Source organism: Phoenix dactylifera, chromosome 16 (genome assembly GCF_009389715.1).
Source record: "Phoenix dactylifera cultivar Barhee BC4 chromosome 16, palm_55x_up_171113_PBpolish2nd_filt_p, whole genome shotgun sequence".
Taxonomy (NCBI): domain Eukaryota; kingdom Viridiplantae; phylum Streptophyta; class Magnoliopsida; order Arecales; family Arecaceae; genus Phoenix; species Phoenix dactylifera.
In genome coordinates, this window is record NC_052407.1 from 11,575,862 (window position 1) to 11,593,684 (window position 17,823).

The following is a 17,823-nucleotide window of genomic DNA, read 5'->3' on the forward strand; positions in this document are numbered from 1 at the left end:
CATGAAAGGAAAAAAAATAAAAATATGATAACAGACTAATAAGTGTGATCAGTTGTCAGCAAAAGGTCTCATCCTATATGTATGGACACAAACTATTTTCATGATCTTAAAAAAAGCATATTGTTGGAGGAACTCCCACCTTTCTCCAGAAAGACATCGAAAGCTTTGAGAAATAAATGGGATCAGATCTGTAGCCTCTAATTGGTAGTTATATAACATGCAATAAAGAAAGAGTCCCAAGATTTAGACTCCTAACATGAAGTAAAGAGTTTTCATTTTCTGATCATGAGATCTTAGACTCTGTCATTTTTTGAAAGAAAGCTCCCATAATTTAACATTTGCAGGAGTCCAGATGCTATGGAAGCCACAGTTGGTGGGGTGGGGGGCAGGCTTGGTCCCCCAACTCCGATATTTTTGTTAGTATGCACCTATCTATCTATTTTTGTTAGTATTTATCTATTTCAGACTAACATGGCTCTGCCCTTTGACCATAGTGCATGGGAATCAATATAGTGTCAGTACTCAAGGTTGAATCCTCACTATGAAGTAAAATATGTCATAACATAACCAATTCCTCTATGGTATTCTTTTTATATGTAAACTCACTTCTAAAACATTGCATCTGACACAAATCTACTTTTGATGGCATAGGGCAGTAGGGCTAATTACTCTAATATGAGTATATTTTCTGCTCTGACCGAAGAATGCATTTGTATTACCCAATCGCGTATGAGGCATTTTGTCATTTTTCAGTAGGCCAATGAAAATGTAATGCGGACTAACCAAGCCTCCTAACACATATTATCTGTAACATAATGTTGCAAGACAATATCAGAAAGAGAGAGCTTTTAGTTTGAATTTGGTGTCACTTATTGGAACTTGGAAATAATGGGAGTCTACTACATCATCCAAATTGCATCAACAACACTCTTACATCTAAAAGTACAGCCTAATGGCTTGAAAATCAGTCAGATAGATTTGTTATGTGTGAGTTATACATAAGTCACAGGAATTTCACATGAGGTTGTTAAAGTACTTGAAAATTAGTAATAGTCACAATAAGTAGTTTTTTTAATTCATTAAATTAGGATTAACCAAGAAGGAAACCAACAATATAGGCATGCCAACCAACACAGATCATTCTGACCAAGGAATGCCGTACCGGTCCGTACCGGCCGGTACGGGCCGGTACGTACCGGTCCGGTCCCTGACCGGTACCGGACACAGATGAAAACCGGTATTTCCGGTTTTCTTCTGTGAACCGGCCGGTACGGAGACCGTACCGGCCGGTACCGCTTGGTACCGGCCTCGTACCGGTGCGAACCGGCCGGTTCGCACCGGTACGGTGTTTTTTTTGGGGGGGGGGAACCACAGCGCCTCGCTGTGGTTTTTTTTTTTTTTTGATGGGAAAGAAAGTGGTCCGGACCGGTACCGTACCGGTCCGGCCACCGGTACGCCGATCCGGACCGGTACGGCGGACCTTGATTCTGACCATACATTAGCACAATGTTAGAAGTTACTCCTATTCATGCATTTTCAGGTACTCCACAAGCACCCAGTCTGCATCAATATACACATAAAATAAAATAATCACTAGTTGGTAGTCAGTTGGATAGATGGCAATGAATAATTAAGCCTTTTCTTTCTATAATAGGTAAAAACAAGGGGAAATGAATGGGCAGAACACTCAGACAATATAGTAATTTGCACAATGGCAATCTTCAGGTACTTCACAAATACTTCTTGTTCAAAGATGATTGGCTCAAGTTTTATATACGCATAACCAAAACAAAAAATCAAGTTTGTGTTTCAATATGTCTGTTTGGTTTGATTTCTAAGATTGAGATGGGTGCAACTTGCTACATAAAACCCATGCTTAGATTGCACTGCTAACAACTAGCCATCTATGTTTCATGATAAGTGATCTCTCTTATGCATGATAAGTGATCTCTCTTACGCAAGATTCATTTTAGGCATAAAAATCAGCATCAACTAAAACATGATGTCAAAAATGAAAATCAATTGTAAAATGTACTTCATTTAATTCAAACCACAAGCTAATGCCATACAGATGGGACAAGGCATGTAGTTAATGTTACATAAAATGAGTTACATAATGCAAATAGTTTTCCAAATATAACTTCCCAGTTCTTTTATTACAGGTAGAGCACCAAAGTTACGCAAGAGGTTCAGATGCCCATGGATGACAAAGCACTGGTCACAGAACTGCTGGACGGGTTAGAAAACATAGTACCAAGAGATTGAAATTTTTCTTGTATAATTTTGACTGATTTATAAATTGAGCTGCTGATCCAGAGTTCCCAGTGGAAAGAATCCAAACCATGCTTAAGCAAAACCCTTATGGATCAAAAAAATATAGACTGTGGAGTAGGTCAAGTAGGTTGTTTGGCCTGATTACAGTTCCCCATGCAAGACTTCAAATGTAGAAGACTGTAATAGGCAAATGATTTAAAATTTAAAGCAGTTTCTGACGCGAAAAGAAATAGGGGAAATTTGATTAAAAAAATGAAACAAATGGGACAACTACGCAAAGATCAGATTGGTCATTATGCTAAACATTTAAAAGGAAATATATAACCAAACTTATTGAGCAAAGTGCATCCCAGATGACCACATCACCAACAGTTGCTATACAAGCCTAAAAGCATTTCTCAAAAAATTTAAAAGGTTAAAAATAGAGGCAAGGTTGTTTAGCTTAAACTAACAAGGCATAAGCCTCAAGGCACTTCAAAGCATAACGCACAAAAAATTAATTCAATTAATTATAGATAACATAATGACACTAGGAGTATCACTCATGGGTTGATCCAAACCATCAATTAACTTCCATCAAGGATCAAGAGCTTAAGGCGTCAAGCATAGGCTAGAACCTTAAAATATTATAGAGAATAGAGATGAGGAAATGCAATGAGTGTACATCTTTCCTGAAGGCATAATAGTTATTTTAACAATTGATGACGTTATAACCTAAATTGTATAATTTTAATCTTGAAAGGATATGCAGAAATAAAGAGTTGTATGCCTCTTTCTTGCCCTAAAGGTCATTGTAACGGGTATATTTTAATTTATCAATGCAAAGCCTTACCAAGCGATCCCAAGGTGGAAGCCTGAGGCTGTTTTTCACCGGCTCACTCAAGGCGTAAGCTTTTAAGCCTCAAGGCTAGCTTTTCAAAATCATGGTCATCAATAACAATCACCTTTAGTCCACAGTTGGTGACTTTAACCAAAAGGATAAAAGAATATATTTTAACTAATGAAAGCCTTTCTAAAATACATATAACATGGCACATCAAGAATGTAAGTAACATTGGACAGATACTAACACCCATATGAACATTGTTCCTTGTAGAATTCATTTAGAAACTGTTTAACGAGGAATCATGATTTAATAGGAAATAATCCCAAAATCCTATCAATCAATTGTTAGATAAATAGTACCTTCTTATACTGTTTTGTTACCTCTAACTATTGCATTGTAACATATTGCATTGTAACATATTGAAGAACATGAAGTTTATTTTAAGTAACCCTGGACACATATTTCTGACACGTGCATCCTTAGATTTTTTTTCTCTTATCAAACCAATTCATCCTTAAGGATGTTTCTTTTATATGTTCATGTTGTTTCGTCATAATCGATGAGAGATGCTTTAAAGATATTACTTTTCATTTCATCATCCAAGCCTTTCCCCAAATGGGTTGGCTATGAAGCATAATCCATGTCAAGCAGGCCCCTGCATCACAAAAATTGAGTAGATTAAAGTGGCTTCAACCATCCAAGATTTGAAGAAAAATTCCGTGCCGAGACAGCTTTAGGCAAGAAAATGGTGGACCATGAAACCTAGAAGACAAGTTCACAGGTTGGGAAGGCTATCATAGCAGTTATAGTATAAGCTCATGCGAGCAGAGAACCGCCTTCTAAACTTCCTATAGACATTTTCTAGAAATACCAGGCATTTTTCATTAGTATGCAAAGGAATCAAGGAGTCCTATACAAAGATTATCATACCAAATACACGCATATATTATTATAACACCTTTTTTTCTCATATAAATATATCTTCTTAACAAAGAGTGATAAAAGTCATGAGCTATTATGTATGGTTCGCAGTATAGCTGTACGATAAACTAAGACTAATTCTTCAACAGCTACAAAGTTTCTGTTCATGATATTCTCTGTAAAGGTTCTGTAAGTAGATTGTAAGCAATGCATTCATCATCTCAATGAAACCAGGAATTTAATTAGATCTAAGTATCGGTAGCCAAATGTCACTATGTTACGAAAAAGGTTATTCTTAGGTGAATCAACAAAGTGCAGATTCTAATCAATCAGGTTGATGCTAATATTTTTAGTTAGCAAAGATCACAGAACTTACAAATATTGTCAAGTAAAATATAAATAATAGAAATTCCATGCAAAATAGCTAAAAAGCATTGAATTTTTACAATCTGCAAAACCAGTCTGAGATGAATTTCCTTTTCAAGAAAACGGCAGGAATGCCACCTTCCAGGCTTGAACCCAGAACCACTACACACAATTCACAAAATACTTACTGCTGGCATATTTTCTAGTAATGAATGAACAGAAGAGGCTTGTTCTTTAAGCCAGATCTAATGATTTGTCCAAGAAAAGCACACATCTGTAAAAAAAATACAGAATTTTTATAAGGGTAAGTAGTTTGTTAGTCAGTTTGTTTACTGATAACAAACAGAGGGCGATGTATGAATCTGACATCTAATCATGAATGGTCCACAAGTGGTCAATGCCAGAACTTTCAGATTTTCCAGAGAATAATTATTAAAGTTGTAAGATATTTTCTGGATAAGTAACAATGGCAGCAAACAATGGCATATAAGGTTTCAAATGCAATATTTGCACATGTAAGTATCATCAGAATCTAAGACGAAGAATTCTAAAAGCAAATCAAATACAGGCACAAAAGTTGGGAAACAGAAAATTGAATATGAAGAGTTGTACGGCTTCTAAGAAATGATAGAAATACCCAAAACAAAACATATGCCTCAAACCTGTGGAAGTGGTAGAACTGCAAGAAAGTCAATGGTGAAGTAGCGTCTCAAATACCGCTGAGCTATTTGTGCGGGGTCAATCACAAGTTCACCTCTGCCAAAAACCCGAGATGATGGAGCAATATAAGCAGTACGAAATTGAAGAGCCATCCGAAGAAGGTAGAAAGCATCATTGAGTGTCCGCAATGTGGTTGTTGTGATTGCCAACTTTCTATCTAGACCAATGCAAACTGCTGCTTCATCAACTACAGGAAGATAAAAAAATAATGGATCCAATGCTACAGCAATAATACATGATACGACAAAAAGCCTGTTCATTCTCAGAAGAAATTTATCTTGAGGATCAAATATCTTTTTCTCAGAAACTTTAAGATCTTCTGGAAAAACTGCCCTAGAAACACCAAATCCTATAGATCGACCAATTGATTTAAGTCGTTCGGATCCCCTTCTCATTCCTCCCTTGAAGGATTTTGATGGGTTTTTTGATCCAGGGCGAAATCCCTCAATGTTGAAACCACACTTGTTCATTCTGCCAGTATCAGAAGCAAAAGATAGCCTAGGACTTGACTCCTCCAGCCTACAACACAAACACATAGCATACACCAAATTTAAATGTCAGTTCACAAAGTAAAAAAGGAGTCGCTTGCATCTTCAATAACAGAATCCTGTGATTATATTGACTGAAAGAAAAGTTCTATCAACAAAGTATTACATTAACGGAAGTTGTTTGCAGTAGTACAATAATTAGTGTAGATATTGCAATTTAGCTTGTTGGGGCAATAAATCATGAACAATTATCATCTCTCTCTCTCTCTCTCTGTGCGCGCGCGCGCGCGCCTGTGTGTCTGTGTGCCTTTATTTGCCTCAACCACTTTACATGTTTCATCTGTCTTGAACTCTCTCCTCTGGATAAACCTTAGGGTATAGTTCCCCTGGATTATTGATGCAGCAGCATACATCTATCATAAATCAAAGTATAGACTCCCGAAAAAAAACAGAGATAGAGACAGAGATCCTGTATATAATTTTTTTCTGATTACTAACGCTATATCCTCTATGAACTTTTGAGAATTAGAAACCAAGAAGAGAATGTGGAAAATGTAATAAAGTTCTCAGTAATCATGCTGCACCTACAGATGTGAATACATGAACAACACCAACACATGGCTTGACTGTGCTGCTCGCCTTCATGTGCAGGTCTCCCCAAGTAAACCGTATGGGACCCACTTGGCAGAAGCTTTGCTAAACTATTAATACATGTTAATATGGTATGGTTCCATACTCTGGCTTGATGGCTAATTTGTTATTATTATGCATCATCAAACAAAACCTCCGATTTCAGTCATATTTCTAAGATCATGATATGTTCTCTCTGCTGGTTTTCCAATATTCTTATGTTTCCCAATGTTTTACAAATGACAGATCACTGCATCCCTAGAACTAAAAAAAGATTAAGTTAATAAGCTGAACCACTTTTCTAGAAGGTGTTACCCATCAGCATCAACTCAATAACTTTCACAAGATTACAGAAATTGTCAGATTACCTAAATTTCTTGTTATCTACAGCTCACAAGTTCCAACTATTTAATTAATTTTATTAAGCCTCAATTTGAAAATTTTCTTGACCCCAAAAAAAACTATTAATCGTATTGAAGAAATGAGGATGTGGGAAACTGGGAGTGCAGACACTAGGCCCTCAGCAAATTGACAAGATGATAAAAAATATAGAACTCAATCAAGTGCTATAAGTAAAAATATGGTTCAAACCAAGGTCTGCAATACCAATTCAAATTGCCCGATTTGGAGCATACCAAACTAAATCATGTAGAACTAGGTCCATATGCAGGTTCACTTCGGGGCGGAGCCGGAATTAGTTCGTTCCACGCGGTTTGAAGTTTGGACCAATTCTGTCCCAACTCTTCTAGGCCTAACGATATTTAATATAAAATCCCCCACCTCATGAGTCCCGATCTCCCTCTCTCATTTTCTTATCTTCAAAACCCTTCCCCTCCATTCCGATGCTATCGCCGCTGCCGGCCCTGAGTAGCTTCTCTGTCGATAGCCCCTGCCAATCTTCCTCACCAAATGCCTTCGTCAATCACCCTCACCAAATGCTCTCACCAATCACTCCACAGATCTCCCTCCTCTTCCTTCCTCTCCCTCTTGATAAAGGTGTCAACAGCTTACCAGCGGACTATGTATCAAAACAAAACAGTACGTACCAACCCAGTTCCTATCTAGTGCAACACCCAATACTGTTTTGAGAACCTTAGTTCAACTTCATTGCATTTTAGCCATAATGATTAGAACAAGTAAAAGGCCAACTCCACAATCATGTAATTATCAAATAAATAGATTTCATTTATTATTTTTTAATTGACCAAGAGTGACCTATGCTTACAAGAAACTTAATCATCAAAAATTCCTAGCCTTAGAAGGGCATTCACCAAATCTATTAAGTCCTAATTTTGATGTTGATGTTGTATGAATAAAAATGTGCTGACAACAGAATCTAAAGAACTAGAAAACTTTTACATATAAAATAAGCAAAAAAATGGTTATATTAACAGTATATCCTGCATATGCAAATTTAACTATGTCTTGTCCGCTCATATACTAATACAAGTTCACCTAAATGTAATCTAACAGGTGTCTATACTAATCCAATTCACAATTCAAGACAGATCAGGCTTAAGAGTATAATGACCAACCTCACCTAAAAAGGCTAGCTCAAAGGTGTTATTTGAGATCCTTAGGCCTATATAACTGCCCAAGATCTTTCCAATATATAGACAATATGGGACTAAAAACATGCCTATACAGGTTATCGCATATTTCCCCCATTTAAATCCTAGCATCTTCACCATTATAAAGGTTCAAATCTTTTAAATCTAACCACAAACACCATGATTGATCCCTTAGTCAATCCCAAAAGGGCATGTATTGCCAAGGTTGGAAGAACCGGTATCAACATGCTTGCTAGCCGACGACTAGTACAGTACAACATCGGTCTATACCGTACGAAACCACGACATACACAAAATCATGGGGAGGGAGAGGGAGAGGGATGAAGAGGAAGGAGACGGAGAGGGAGAGAGGGGAGAGGAAGGAAGGGCATGGAAGAGGGAGAGGGAGAGGAAGAGAAAGAGCAAGGAGAATTCGGCAATGCAAGGCGTTGATCGTGGACTGCTTGAAGGAGGAATATGAAAATGGGCTGATGGAGCTTTGCACACCCAATAAGGGATTCAAGTAAAACGGGCGCGGTTTGAAGCTCCTAGGGGTAGTTCTCCATTCTTCACGATCGGGGGAATGGGAAAGCTAGGGTTTTGAGCTCGACGGTGGAAAAATCGACTGGTTCTCGAACACCATAGCTAGGGTTTCGAGAGAGGGAGGGAGAGGGAGGAGACTTCCCAGAGACATCGGCGACAAAGCGAATGAGACACTCTCGAGTCTCAAACGATCATAAGGAGGGGGCACTCTCGAGTCTCAAACGATCAAATGAAGGTGGGGAAGAACCATCGAAGTGATCGAACCATCAAATGGAGTCCTTTTATAGGCAAACTAATGTGTGATGTTGAGCTATTCCGTCAGGGCGTTGGTTCGGTTCAGTACCAGCCAAACCATCCGATTCGGGTCAATTCGGCAATCCACATGTACTGTACTGTCCCTTTAGTCCACATGGACCATGAGCAGGGTTGGCTCACATACTATAATAGTAACTTACAACCTCATCCCAAAAGACTAGCCATATGGTAATATTTGGGATCCTTGACCCTATTTAAGTACTCAAGATCTTCCCAACATATATAGCCAATGTAAGAGTGAACACATGCCCGTGTGGGTCCTTACAGAGAGTTTAAATTTCAAATACTAGCTGCATGCATGAGTCTTCATGAAGAAATCTATTAGGTACTCAATAGACTAGAAACAAGAAATGTGAATAGAGGTGGTAGATGTAGCGGTTGTCTATCTTAGCATGTCTAATCTAAGGGAGATAATGGCCGAAATAAATTGGCATTTTTGAATGCAATAGTTAAACAAAAGGAAAGGAAATGATGCCAAAAAAACATCAGAATCGTGAGTCAATAGATCATTTCAAACTAGTTTAAAGAACATATCTTTGCACTCAAATTGATGAGTGAATTATAATGGAGGATATAGAAATCATCGTAGAACATGATTCAGGCACCTTCATTTCGATCAACGAAGACCAAAGCTTCAAAGAAGAAGACAAAAGAGTACGAAGTAGATGACGGTCCTTAGAAGATATCAAAGAATGTACATAAGTGCCCACTAGTAAAAACATGGTATGTAATACCACACCGAACGACCCAATCGATCGGCATTGTATCGTACCAACCATGAACCAGGATAGTTCATGGTCTCAATATGAAATTGTGCCTAAACCGGTACGAACTGGTCCTTACTAGGCTGAACCGCCTGAAATCACTTAGTTTCAAGCGATGCAGACAAGTAAGGGCCCTATACTGGTTCGAGGCCTCAATGATGGAGGGAGAAAGGACCTAAAGCCCCTTTCTCCCACTAGTTCAAGGTAAGAGAGGAGCAAAGGAGAAAGAGAGTGAGACAATGGAAGGGTGAGCAAGAGGTCTAATCTAGATTTTCCTCTCTTCCCTTTTTTTCTTTTTTATTTACATCTTATAAATGGGCAGAAATTGCAAATTGTGGGGCCATAATGTCAAAAATTTGTATTTTGGCATAATTTCGTGATATATCATAGATGTTAGGTAGATCCATGTAATGATATAATTTTTTTGATTATATATATATTTTTTATTTTATTAAAGATATATTTTGCATAAAAATTAATTTAAAAAAAAGCAGAAGTTAGATTCAAAGATTAGTATCGTGCTCAAGGTCTAGCATGCCTATCTAATATAAATAGACTACCAGGATCCTAGGTGGGCATAATACCAAGCTTGGAGTCAAGTTCTAGAGCCCGACTATGAATGTGACTCAAACATATATAAGGAATATCGACACTCGACATGTATTTGAACAGATACGTGTATGGTGCATTTCTAATTTTTAATATAAGTAATTAAATATTTTACATTTTCAATGCTGTACTTAGTTAATTTAACATGTATTATATCGCCATACCATCCTTTGAGCATGCAACGTATAAAATTAAAGTATATTACATTTAAACATCAAAAACAAACTCACAAAACCCTATTTTCCACTCAAAACTAAATAAAGAAATCTTTAAACCTTGAAAATAAGAAACAAAAAAATTGGTCTCATGGTACACTACCTGTATCATACCATATTGGTCTCCTACCTGTATGTAGTTAAATGATGAGACTGTGAACTATGGTTAAAAAAGCAAGCCACCCAAATAAACTAGATCTCCACAATACGTGATACTATGCTGGGAAATGATAATAAGACACACATGATAAGAATACTAGGTCATATTCTAAAGAACTCGACAACATTTAGATTAGTAAAACTAATCCAAATTAAACTCTATTAGCATATCTTCATGTGTCTATAAATTAAAACAATTGATCAAGATGAGGGTGTAGAATTGTTGAAAGAGGTAGGGGAAAGCAACCTTTAAAACCTAATGTCCTTCAACTCATACTAACAAAATTGGTGCACCAAGTAATGGGGAAAGGGTCATCATTAATGTAGATCACCCTATTGAGGTACATCAAAAGAACCGCCATATTGTGTGAACATTCTCAGGTGACAAAAGTATAATCACAAAAATCTCCACATAGCTAGCATCAAAGATGGTTTCAAAAGAGCTGCAACCAAAGAATCATCATTACCAAAAAATCATATCATTAAAAAAGGAGGGCTAGTCACAAGGCTCCCGCTATTGCAAGGTCTAGAAAGGGTCGGATATACACAGCCAAGGTAGGAGGAATCGATTGAACCGATGTAACAGTAAAGACCCGGCCTCTCTCCACTAGCGCCCGCGCCCTGGCCTCTCTCCTTTTTTTTCTTTTCCTTTTTTTTCCCTTCTCCTCCTCTCCTTCCCGAACTCTCTCCTCCTCTCTTCTCCTCTCTTTCCCTCTTCTCCCGCGAGCAAAGAAGGGGCCGGAACCGCACCGGAGAATGGGTGATCCTCGTCAGCCCGAGGGAGGAGCTAGGCTTCTTCTTCTCTTCTTCTTCTCCTCTCTCTTCTTCTTCCTCTTCTTCTTCTTTCTTCCTCTTCTTTCCTCTTCTTCTTCCCTAGTGCCGGTACCGGGCTTGTACCGATGCGAACCGCACCGGCTCGCACCAGTACGGGCAAGGAACCGTTCGTTTCCAACCCCAAAGGGGTCGGAACCGAATTCTGTGGGTATACCATACCAGTGCTGGCCAACACCGGTACGGTACAGGCTGAACCGGTCCATATACACAGCCTTACCCCATGTGTGGAGAGGCTCTTTATATGTTTCGAACCCATAACCTCTAAATCATAAAGTAGCAACTTTACCATTTCACCAAGGCTCTTCTATTAACCAAAAAAATCATAATCATATGATTAACAAAAAGTAAAATCATTAACATACGTAATTACCACCATGCTGCATGAGGATTATCAAGTGAATAGATAATCGTAATGATCACACCAAAGGAAGCATCAAGGTGGAGAGGTTAAGGTAATCATACTCGGCATGAAGAGCCCATTTAAGAGCATAAACAGCATAACGAAAGTGAAACAAACGACGAGAACATGAAAAAAACAAAGAGGGCCCATGTGGACATTCCATGAAAGCATTATTTACAAATACGTAATAAATGTAGCCACATAGGAAGACAATTACAATCAACCATGGCAAGTTATGTACACCACAAGGGCAAAGGTATTGTTGCTCCATGCAACCATACATGGTTCCTTGCAATTGACCAACCCATTTCAGTAAATATCAATTTAGTAGATCCCGTTGCAAGTTTTGGAAAACTTTCTTCCTCAAAGAAGAAGAAAAGCCATGTGTGGAGGTCTCTTGAAGGGTTTGGAGTTGCTTGGCAATGGCAGTTTGAACAGAATATTATATTGCCTCACGAAAAGACTAAGATTCCTAATGGACATGAAAAATTACAATAAAGAAACAGAACTGTAGAGCATGGAGGTTTTCAATAAGAGAAGGCAAGAAGGTGGAATGCCAACACTTAACGTATTTTATATAGCAACGGAATGAAGTAAAACAAGTCTGTTACAGAACCGCATGAACTCCCCTATTGCAGTGCACAAATTTTGTGAGAACTCTCTCTTCCTGCCTTGCAAGGGTGTTGCAACCAACTCTGTTGCAAACTTGCACAGTAGCAGTATAATCACCCATATGCAAGCTTGGGCCAAAGATGGAGTACACCAAAAGTAAGGATAGGCATGGACAAGGCCAGAGCCCAACAAGCTCAAACTACTATAAAACCAAAATTCAACTAGGATGGTGGCTCATGAGCTGGGAACTAATCTCGAAAATGTGGCACATAAAAGATGGGATCAATTATTGAGTCAAAGGACTACTTTAGTATTATGATTAACCCAAACTATATTATGCACATATAACCATGTACATAAATATACATAAAAACATACACAAGCACATACATATATGGACAAATATATATGTGTTTGTGCAGGTGTCCACACATGCTTTGCAGTACTAGTGTTGGTACGCATAGTGGTATCATGCTAGTGAAGTATCAGTACAGGGTGATTCATGGAACCCACTCTTGCTACACCCCTTATACTGAGTATCAAATAGCTATTGGCATGGTAAGGTATGCCCGGTACAGTGTGGTATAGTTTGGCACAGCAAACTATGTCTATACATGCATGCATGCATATATACATATATGTATATGCACAAGTGTGTACATGTTTGCGTATACACATAAAATGTATACATATTAATTATTAACTAGTAACTTTTAACTATTAAGTTTTATGCTAGATATTAAAATAGTATTTCAGAATATTATAATTCTTATGATTATAGCTGGTGATTTTCATTGAATAATCATTGCTGTTGTTGCACCGCAATGGAAAATAAGGTCCATCATTTTTCAAAAATATAATAAACAAAGGAGCAATTACATAAATCATTTTTATTTTGTTATTAATAAAATAATCTAGGTTTGGACGTTAGCATATGGTAGGCTTAGTTAGTAATGCCTTATGGGCTTTGACCAGGTCCAGACCCTAAGATTCATAGCCAGGCTGCCTAGCCCAAGCTAAATATGATATGTAGAAATTCAACCTACTAATAGATAAAATTAGAATAAGGTAAAGAAAGGATTCTTAAAACATGGCAACAAAAGTTGATGAGTACACATGGGATGCTAAAGAATGATGAACGTATGTTAAATAACAAGCTAGCTTAGAAGAAATGGCAAAATAAGGTCACCATGGATCCCTAGTTCAAAGATAGGTTTAGAAGACAGTGTAAGACCATCTAGATGAAAAAGAAAAAAGAAAGAAGAAGAAAGCATAGAAAGAAAATGAAATTGAAATTGATGGACTAGAAGGTTCAATAAATACAAGCAAAAGTGATTCCAATTAAATATGGAAGCAGTAAGGAATTTCTTTCTTTTAAAAACATGGCATCTTAGAGCTAGAAAGATTCTTGCAAAAAGAAATCAGCAACAATAACCCTTATGTTCCTATACCCTAAAATAACAGGCATATTCACTTGGAGAAAACAAGATATGTAAATCACACAACATAAGAAGCCAATGGAAACCATCAAAAATGTGAGTATAATCGCTAAAAAAGAAAGGAAACACAACTAAACATTTATTAAAAAAAAGAAAAGGCAAATAACTTTAAGATCAAGTCAAGGAGAAAATTACTACTTTGAGAAGGGCCATGATATTTCTCATCATAGTGACAAGTTTATTCAAAGATATGTGATGGCTTGACTCATAACTAAGGATTCTTTAGAAAAATGGCATCAGGTACATCTAGTCAAAGATTCACAATCATGATATATGTGGATTTAGCTAAGTCATCAAGGACACAATGCATGTCAAACCAATGTATCATGACCCAAGTAAGTGGGAAACTTGTTTTTAGTAGCATAAATTATAAGAAAGCTGAACCGTAGAAGACCACCCAAGACGTAGAATAAACATTACTAAACAAAGCAAAATGTTTTGTTCTATTCGACCATAAAAAGGAAATTGAAGTGCATTTCCGTTAACTTACAACCCATTTGACAAGGAGAAAGACGCAATGGCGACATTGGCCAAAAACGCCAATTGGAACGAAGCCCAATTTTGGAAGTCTGACGTGTCAAGAACTTGATACAACAAATCCAAAAAATAAATAGACAAAAGCAAAAAAGGAAGATGAGGAAGGTATATCAAAGAGTAATACATGAATATTCTCTAAATCATACATCCCCCAACATCTATACATTGTCCCAATTGTCATCTTGCAGATCCCATGCAGAACAAAATAAGGATGGAAAGAAATGAAAATTGTTTTAGTATGGGTTGGCAATGCATACGAAATCTCTGTTACTGATTTACTGCAACCCTCTAAATCCATCACAATAACTCTTGAAGCTTATAATCTTTGATATCATGTAATTTGTTCAGGAAGTGTAGCAATCTGGAGATGATTACATGAATCCATCATAAGGAGCACCAAAAAACCCAAAAGCGTACAATCTCAATCATACAGTATCACACAGATAAAAGGCATCTTTGTAATCCAATATATATAAATTAATAACATAATTAGATGCAAGTTTGAATGCATGCCTTTTCTTTAATGCAAACAATATAATCAATTATTTTTGTTACATCATAAAGCAATATTTGGTAGAAAATAGACCAGCAATGCAAGAAAGAATAACATTGACTATTGATGAAGAGAAAAAGAAATCTAAACTATTGATCTGGTCAAAGGCCTCTTGCACATAATATTAAAAACAGATACAAATTATTATAATAAATCATTGTATGAAGCAGTGGGATATAAATTAGTCAAAAGGTGAATAACCACACCTTACAAATTTCTCTCTCTGGCCATCCATATATTGAGACTTGTAACCAGTACAATCAAACATCTTGTATCAGCTCTGTATCACGAAGACAGAAACTGCAAATTACCAAGTTGTGCCCGCTAAAAAGAAATTTTGACACACAGATGAGCTAAATCAGATCAGAGACGCATCCAATATCCTGTATGGCAGCTCCTGCGCAGCTAAGAAATAAGAAGTTTCAACCAGATCAGGGCATCTCTAACATATTAAAACATTAACTGATGACCCTAAGAACATGTCTATCTTGCCTTGACATTTCAACATGCAGCCTCACTTATTGCCTTACCTATATGTTTCTGATGGAACAAGATAGAAACCACATTCTTGATATGCTGAAGAAGTAACCATGCAACATCGCCTGACTTAAAGCTTGTGCTGAACTTGAGACTTGGGAGACTATATTCGAGGATTAAACCTGAATTTTTTCAGCAAAAAGAAAAGGAACTTGCATGATCACAGCACATGTAACCTTGGAATCAGACCCAAAATTGAAACAGCTGCAACTTAAAGTTAAGCAAAACAGACCACCATTAAAGTCAAATGGTCATGATTATAAAACATGGCAAAACATGCAAGTAACTAAAAAAAACTTCCATGATGCCAAACTACTTCCGATGAAGTGAAAACCTTCAACTGAAACATCAGGTCAATTTACTTAAGTTCGATCTAGCAATTACCATAATGCAGATATGCCATCGATAATCATCCAAAAGAAATCAGAAAGTGATGTACCCATTCTAACAAGAGCAAGGATTTAGGACCTGGTACCAATATCCACCACAGTCCTGAGCTAGTATGCTACCAGGATGCTCTCATCCAACACTCAAGATGGGCTGGTGCCCCATTACGATACCAAAACACCTTCAAATCCCATTTTTCATTTTTTTTGGTTATTCTATTGTTTAATGTTTGTTGGTTTTAATGATTTTTAAGACTTTTAGCCTCTTAAATAGGCTTTGAGCCTCTTAAGTAGGTAATCCTCCAAGCTCCCTTCTTGTTTTTCTTAAATAACCAAATTTCATTAAGAGGCTTGGGCTGACAAGTGTAATGGCATGGGTTCAAGTCCTAGGGCAACCACTTTGTGTTATAAAAAAAAAACCAAAGGTTCAAGTCCTAGGGCAACCACTTTGTGTTAAAAAAAAAAGGGCAAAGATTAGGTGTATCCCCAGTTCGCCCTCCAGGACCCCATATTATCAGGAACATAACTGGGTAATGACCTTTTTAATCAAATTTCATGGCCAAACAAGAAAGAAGCATGATTTCCCTCCTCCCTCTCCTCTCTCTCTTTTCCTCTCTCCCGTGCCTAAACCAAGATAGACAAAAGAGAGTCATTGGGGCTTTCTCTTTCTTTTTGTGGGACCCAGCTATCCTAGTTGGTACAAGGCAATCTAACTAGTGAACTAGTCAATCTCTACCGGAACCAATTGGGACAATTGGGTTGTCCCGATTCATGGGAGAATTGATGGATTGGGTGCATACCAGATCCCATACTCTCATTGAACAATATGGTACTAGTAAGATGCATCAAGACGCACCAAGATCGTGATCGTTGGACAAGAGTAGTTGCAGATATCTCATAGAAATGACCGCAACAAGAAAATTGAGAATTGAACTTCTGACAGAATATTACTGTAGCATGCTCATTACACCAAAAAAGTCATAAAAGATGAGGGAACAAAAGAAAACAATAACGCAAGGGATTAACGCTCATTAGCACAGCAGAGTCGCGCTAAAGATAGGCCCAAATGAAGAAATGGGCAGGCCAAGGTAAAGAGAGGAAAGGGATAAGGTTTTGAGACAAAATAAGATCCCAAAACTCAAAGACTATTTAAGCATTTTCTGCATATGGTCTCTTCTTCTTAGATGCTGACTTTGTCTGGGCTTTCAATTTAATGTGTCCATACAAAGACCATGGTTCATTGGCAAGAAAACATAAAGTCTAATTTGGGCTCCTAAGAAATAAAAAGTTCACCTTCTACTCAGACTAAAACTTCAGCATTGAACAAGGGAATGATGAAATGAGTAATCCATGACCTTCTGCATAGAATTGCTGCAATTGCTCCCACATAAGCATTGTTCTTAGCAAGAACTATTGCAACAGGATGATATTTCTTAAGAAGACACATGAAAGAACAATCCTAGGCAGAGGGGCAAAATAGTACAGCCCTTGATTGAAGATTGTGACATAGTTAGAGAAACAAAAGTGGGCCCAAAACATGTACATCCATACATACATACATAGATGCAAGCATGCACATATGGATATGTCGATATGTGTATATATGTATGCATGTGTGTGTAAATTGATAATCCTATGCTCAAGTCATAGCATAGATGTCAGATGTGCAATCTTAAGAGTAGTTTATTGCTTTCTGTAGAAAGGCAAGGAATTAAACATGCCTAAGAGGTGTCACGGTGCTCATAAACAGAAGGAAGCAGTAGGTCAGCTGACGAGAGTGAAGAAGAAAGAGTGATTGCTCAAACATACAATATCAAATGGCTTCAACCCCAATTGCCTAGGTACACATGTCGAGCTAAAAATCAGAATGAATAGTACCAACACTGGGACAAGCTTCTTGTCACTTTTCAGACAAAGGGTTTCTAGGACACAGTCAATGAGGATAGGTGTCACGCAGGAAAATGTTCCGATAAACTAGCTAACCATACTATAGACATGACCTAATCTTAAGATCTAGACAAATTCTTTAAAACCAAAATTAGACAAAGTCTGCCATCAGATTTGTGGCATACCAAATGGACTCAT

At 37.5% G+C, this 17,823-nt stretch overlaps 1 protein-coding gene across 4 annotated transcripts in view; it reads right to left on the reverse strand.

The window, feature by feature from the left end:
* Window positions 1-17,823, reverse strand: part of LOC103705736 (probable cyclic nucleotide-gated ion channel 6) — a 30,971-nt gene that overhangs the window by 11,854 nt on the left and 1,294 nt on the right. For 2 of the 4 annotated variants that reach the window (XM_008789577.3, XM_008789578.3), the window contains 3 exons: window positions 15,346-15,474; window positions 15,022-15,212; window positions 5,050-5,626 (listed from right to left, as the gene is read on the reverse strand). In XM_008789577.3, coding sequence (XP_008787799.1) covers window positions 5,050-5,626; window positions 15,022-15,083 — 639 coding nt within the window. In that variant the 5' untranslated portion in view covers window positions 15,084-15,212; window positions 15,346-15,474. Of the gene's footprint in view, window positions 1-5,049; window positions 5,627-15,021; window positions 15,221-15,345; window positions 15,475-17,823 lie in introns of all 4 variants that reach the window. The other 2 variants (XM_008789575.3, XM_008789576.3) reach the window with 1 other exon arrangement.